This window comes from Struthio camelus, chromosome 6, assembly GCF_040807025.1.
Source record: "Struthio camelus isolate bStrCam1 chromosome 6, bStrCam1.hap1, whole genome shotgun sequence".
NCBI lineage: Eukaryota > Metazoa > Chordata > Aves > Struthioniformes > Struthionidae > Struthio > Struthio camelus.
The window spans coordinates 29,863,006-29,869,669 of record NC_090947.1 but is presented as its reverse complement, the minus strand read 5'-3'; the positions used below and the strand labels follow the sequence as shown (position 1 = coordinate 29,869,669).

The window sequence follows — 6,664 nt, the reverse complement described above, 5'->3', positions numbered from 1 at the left end:
AAAGAGAGCACTGAAGCCAATTTTTTTTTTCCCTAAAAACACTTCTGATGACCTAACAATCCCTGTTCATAACCTGTGTGAAATCTCTTACTTACCAGTCTAAAAAAATCATAAAAGCTGAAATTCTAGGCCAGATCCATTAAATAATGGAAATAATAATCAATGCTACTTTCCCTGTTGTTCATTTTCTAATGTAGAGAAAAAGAAGTGGATTGGTAGTCGAGAGAATACTCTTGACTACCAGCTGTTTGTACTGGCTGATGTTCATTTTGTTTACTGCACACTACCACTTTTAATGGCCTAAGTATAATGACAGGCAAACATCACTCCCCTTTCTTTTAGAGTAAAAGAATTTGAAATGTTTTTAAAGAGTTAGCTTTCAGAAGTGGAAACTGAATGTGGATCTTGAATATAGCATACACCTGCCAATTGAACCAGCCTACCTCTCAAAAACAGACCAAAAAGCTTATCTGTTGTCTTAGAACAAGCTCCTTCCTAATATGTAATTTATTTTAATATCTTACATAACCTATTTGTTATTTTCTGTGAATTGGACAACAGTCTATTGCTGCCAATTGTTTATCCCCTCAATTTTTGCGGTCTGCGCTGCAGCTTACAGATCCTGGGAACACACATTGTTGAGTACCCATCAAAAGTAGCGTCCAGAAAGCAAGTCTGTACTCTGCATATTCAGACATATGCAATAAGCTCCATATTGGGAAGAACAACATTCACCGTAGGTCCAGCAGTCATATTCCGCTTTTCTCATGTTGAGCAGTGGGTCCAAACAGGCAAAAAAGCCAACTGGTTCTGCCAGATGAATTACCTCTGCAGCTTACCGCAATATGCTCCTAAACAGCAGCCCACGGCGGCTTCCATATCTAATCCATCACCCACTCCCCGCGAGGGAGCAGGGGTCCGCTGCGAGAGCGGGAAGAACACACCGAACGGCTGGGCTGCCACAGACCAACGAGAGTGGCGCAGAGAGGCCTTGTCACTGCAGCAAGCGCGGGAGGGTGCAGGAGGCAGCAAAGCTCCATCGGGTGGCAGTGGCCACCCTCTCTCCTCCGCTGCCATCGCGCTAGCATGGCACACCTCTGCCAGGCAGAAGTGTTTGGTCTCTTCCTCATTCATTCTCTTCTACTTCCACTCGCAAATTCCCTTCTTGTCTGTGCCAAGGAGGCTCTGACAGATGTAAGCAGCACGCTCAGCACTTGCCAAGGTGCAGCAGCAATTCAGAGGGGAGGGAACGAACAGAGGACATGGGATCCCAACGCTCTCATGGCTGCTCAGGCTGAATTCATCTAATTTCCTATGAAAGTAAAATTCCTGTGTTTAAACCCTGCTGACAGCTCACATAATGATGCTTACATGACACGTTACACATTTCTTAAATGCTCTGGAGTAAATGACATGCTGGACCTCAGAGCTCCTCTGTCCACCTGACCATGCAGTGACCAAAAATGACTTTGCCCAGGTCATGAATGAATCCCGGCCTGGGCTGGATGCAACCACGTGGTTATCGGTCTGGAAGTTAGGAGATTCAGCCTCTATTCCCAGCTCAGCCATTTACATTGTGCAACAAGTTGCACAATCTCTTTGCCTCTATTTTTATTCTATCATCTGTCTCTCATTTACTCAACTCATAAAAAAAAAAAAAAACCCACTGCCTGTTGCCGTTTGTGAACAAAGTGCCAGAGTCAACAAGAACTTGAAATGATTGGGGTATGTAGCACCACTATTTTTTCTTTCCCTAAAATATCTCTTTCTCCATTGCCAATTCTGTGACCCACTACATTCCTCCATCCTTTCCTGTTTTTAAGGGGAACATTACTATTCAGAGAGCGGGATTTTCTCTACATGCTACGTAAGCTGACATGCTGCCAATATAGCACATAGATAAGGGGAATAAAATACCATGCCTTTATGATCCTCACACAGAAATCGTAACTGTGGAAAGGATTTCAGAGGTTATTTATACCAGGCCCATCTCTGTCCCCTTGCCTCTTCCATAAAACACTGTCAGCTGAGTCCAAATAACTTCTTACAAACGCTTGTCCAAACTGTTCTTTAGAACTTGCTTTGATACGGATAATCTGAGGAAGTTGTGGAATGAATTCTGTTTAAGTATCGTTCTCACTAGGAGGAAGCTTTTTTGTGCTTTCTAACCTGGATACCTCTTGCTGTAATTTATGCCTATTGCTAGCTTACTCATCTATCATGAAAATGAAGAATAAGAATATCTTTCTCCTTGTAGTAACATATTTAAATATTTGAAGACTTTCAGAGACAAACCAGGTTCTACAAGACTAAACAACCATCACTATTTTAACCTCTTCTCACAGATCGCGTTTTCTGGACCTCTCATCTTTTTTCTTTTTCCTTCTGTTCTTTCTAATAATTCCATATCCTTCTTCAAGAGCAGTGCTGAAAAGCAGATAAAGTAATCCAGCTGAGGTCTTATCAATGCCACACAGAGCAAAAGAATTGGTGTCTTACAAACAGTGCTACTTCTACCGAGTCCGATATGACATTTGCCTTTTTCAAAAGGAACATCACATCAACAATTCATATTCAGCTTGTGATTCCCTACAACCTGCACTGCGTGTCATGCTCTGTATGCCCAGCTGATTATTCAAAATCATGCGCAGAACTTTCAAACTGCCCTTCAAGAGCATTACATTTATTTCAGATCACCTCTCCAATACGCCAGGGGTCATCCTGCAATGACACTGGATTTTCAACACTTCACTTTCTTAGCCATTCTGCAAACTTTTCCAACAGAATGACGCTAGTATTTCAACAGTCTCACTCACAAAGAACTTTAATTTTAGTAAGTCACACACGTACCTGATCCATACTTTCTGGAATGAATTCACCCTCACTGTTGATACTAGTAAAGGACCCATTTCGGGCCACCTGATGCAGCTCATCTGGAATGTATCCTGGGGGAGGTGAACTCCTATCGCGAGTATTAGAACCTTTTAAAAGAAAAAGGGTAGTAAGAGTCCCTTCACTAACCCAAAACGCAGAGGCTTTATTCAAATGCTTCATAGGCACTAAGCCTGCTTGGATCACTTTTTCCCTTCAGATACTTCCCAAATACCTGTTCAATATAAGATTTACTACTGCATTCAAAAACCTGTAAAACCTCATGAAAGCTGGAAGGCAAAACAAAAACAACAAAACCCCCACCCCCCACTGTTTTCCCATGTCAACTAATCTTTTCCAAGTCTTGAGACGTTTCAACTTTTCTTTGTTAGTGTACTATGTCTGCAAAACATGCATAAATGTATAAATACATAATGAATTAAATTGCCTGAAAAAAATTGTTCATTAAACACTGTAGCTTCATAATTAAATGTGGAAGTTAACAGCACACCAGCTTGAAAACATGAAAAGAGGTTATACTACTACCAAAAAAATCTTAAACAAAAGTTTGCACATTAATATTAAAAATATACGAAAGTCTCCTATCAATCAAAAAGCATTCTGCCATATAAACAGATTTCTTTGGTAACTCATTCCTGTATCTGAAAACAAATGGTAGTATTAACATTAGTTTTTCAGTACGAAGATATGCTAGAAAAGAACCATAAAATTTAGGTAAGCAACAAGGAATATGCAGTTACCCTGTCAGTTAACTCAAGTAATTCCACATAGATTCATTTCCTTGTGGATTTTTAAATATTTTTCTGTACTACACATTCAACCACCTTTGACTCTTTAAAGTAGAAATTCACTGCTATAGTATCTCAGAGTGCAGAGTCTATAGCAGCAAGAGTCACTGATGAGCAGGAGAAATAGAAACAATATGTGTTGAGAGTGAGATCTTCATAAAGAGCATCACAAAAGAAGTTCTTACAATTAAAGGTATTGGAACATATAGCTTACCTATTACAGAAAGTCGCCTTTTTCTTTCTGTCACACCGAACACTGTATTATCTAAATCTTCCAGTGAGGGCAAGGGTTCCACGTTATTTACACTGGGTGACTAAAAATGAGTATATATTACAAATTGTAATTTCTGTTTTATACTCCAGAAAATAAAAAAACTTCACAAATTTGTAAAAGCTTCATGCAAAGCATCTTTTTTTTCCAAGCAGTTGAAAAAAAACTAGCCAATTTATACCAAAATTCATTGTAGTAGCTCGTTCATAAAGTTTGAAGACAATTGTGTGTTATTTGCTAGTATTCGGAATCCTATCAGCATCATGAATATGGAGTGTTAGATGATACCAAAATAGTGTTGTTTAGGCTATGGAACACTGTTGCTGCTTTCTACAACATTTAACTTTCCATAAAGGAGTGGCATCTGAAATCTCAGTTTAAAAAGTTTCAAACAAAAATAATTGCTTAAAATTCTCCATGCATTTCTCAAATTTGCATCACATCATCATTCTAGTAAGGAACACTTTTCTACCACTGTAGGAAGGGCATAAACAAAGAGAAGAATGGCATTTAGAAAAAGTTAAATCTGACTCGAAACAAAATGTCAACACATGCATTAAAAAAACTGAAGAAGCAATCTCTAATATTTTCAATCAGAAAAATGTCATATTTAACAAAGGATACAAATTATACTTTGATCTGAAAACTGAGGAAAGAGACGTTTAGAGGGCCAAATCATACCTGTGTATTTCCATGTATTACAAGCAATATCTTGAGACTCTTCATGTGAACACTACGGTCAAGCAGTTCCACAGCTTTGTCTAGGTCATCCTGTGTGGTTAACGGAATCACAAGCTACAAAAAAAAGAAAGGGGGGGGGGGAAAGATGACTTAAACAGGATACAAGAAAGAAAAGAGGAAGTCAAGGGCACAGGGAACAAATGAATTGATGTCATCTTTCCTTTCATTTCAAATAACTTGAAAATAAAGTCTTATTAACAATGTGTCAAGTTACCACCAAAACGTACCAGGGGAAAAAAGTAAGCACAACCTTAATTCTACCTTTACAGAGTACAGCATTGTGGAACAAGTCTTCATAATGAGGAAACAACAGTGTTGCATATACAGCTTAATTTCCTACAGTTTCAGGAAAACATGCAATAGTGTCAATGTATTTCCCATCCTCAAAATTATTGCAAGTATATGAAAAGTATGAATAAATATAAGTCCTATCTTCTAGAGCATAAAGTATATTTTTCTATCTCCGAATAAATACTACAACTATACTTTTTGAGGTAACATCATTTACATAATTTCTCCATTGAATAACAGAATTTGTTAAGGAAAGGTTTCAGGCATAAGGGGAAACACATGGAAAAAATGTGGTCCTTACCAGAACTAACTTGAATCTAATTAATTAGAATTAATTTGGCCTACATGTTTCTTTGGGAATACATGTTTCTTTAGAACAGGTAACTATACGCAGTTAAAATGCACTCGAGATCCACGTTCCACAGTGAGTAGTGTAAATTACAACTTAGGTTTGTAATAAAGAAATGGCACAATATGAATTTTTAAAAATCTACTCTATCCATAAACAAGTAATCTCAACGATGCTCCAACACAACACAGATGAAGTGCAGTACTTTTTAGACAAAAAGGAAATAAATCATATAGGGAATTTTAGGAGCCAGTCAAGTAGGACATCGTCAAAACAATTATTGTGCGGACCAAATCTACCTTATAATTCTTCTTTATGGCTAGAAACAAACAGATGGGAAGAAGAGAATGAAATGAGCACACTCGTCATTTTATGCCGCAGTTTGAATGTTAACAGCAGGTTATTACCATCACACTTCTGAAAAACGATGGAACGATTTTCCATCCGGAGCAGAAGATGACAAGCAGAAAACCTGCTCAAATGCCTAAATAGCTATCAGGGAAAGGAGCTGAGGCCAAGCATCATAAATGCCTGCTTCCTCTGACCTTCCTAATCTCCAAAAGCTTTCTGTAGAAATTCTTCATCTCGAGGATCAGTTTCACAGAAGTGCCTGGTAAGGTAGTTAGTAACCAACAAACAGCAATTACAGAAATCTTCTTCAGTAAAGATACAGATTAAGTGAAGTAATTACACTGCGCATAACTGAGTGCCCAAATAACCCTTCAAGCATTTTGCTGACTCAAGGCCAAAACCAGAATGAACTCCTAAGAATTGATCCCGCATCCCTAAACACATTTTCTATTAACAACCCCATCTATACTTCAAAAGGAAAGCTGGAAGCAATCTTGATCAGGCATAACTGCTTCGAGGCCAAGAAATCTTTGCCAACTAGACACTTTAAGAAGAACGGTTGAGCCTAGTTCTCCAATCCTAATGTTACAAAACAGTATTTTTGCAATTTCCTACTAACATTAATCTTTAAAAATCAATGTACAATAGATAAACGTTATTTCCAACTTGCAAACAAGACAAAGCCCAAAGAGGGAAAGACTTTCCGAAAGCCATGCAACAAGACTATGGCAGACCAAGAAAAGAATTTACCCATTCCCAATCAAGTCTGAGACTTGATCCATTAACATATGACTCTCCCCATAAAACACTTCATGCACCTCCTGCGTATACTAATTTAGGCAAGCCTCATACATTTGAGGGCACATACATTATGAATCTGGGCTTGCGTGACAGAATTAAGCTTCGTGACACACTGGTCCACACTGCTGATGAGAGCGGATCCCTGTCCAGACATAATTAACATGCAAGACATGGAGAATT

The 6,664-nt window shown here is 38.4% G+C and overlaps 1 protein-coding gene across 3 annotated transcripts in view; it reads right to left on the bottom strand.

Moving 5' to 3' along the window:
• The window catches only part of MAP3K2 (mitogen-activated protein kinase kinase kinase 2), a 50,870-nt gene that overhangs the window by 15,617 nt on the left and 28,589 nt on the right, over positions 1-6,664 (bottom strand). For all 3 annotated transcript variants that reach the window (XM_068948968.1, XM_068948969.1, XM_068948970.1), the window contains exons 6-8: positions 4,633-4,746; positions 3,895-3,994; positions 2,851-2,981 (exon numbers count right to left, since the gene is read on the bottom strand). In XM_068948968.1, the coding sequence (XP_068805069.1) occupies positions 2,851-2,981; positions 3,895-3,994; positions 4,633-4,746 (345 nt within the window). The remainder of the gene's footprint in view (positions 1-2,850; positions 2,982-3,894; positions 3,995-4,632; positions 4,747-6,664) is intronic.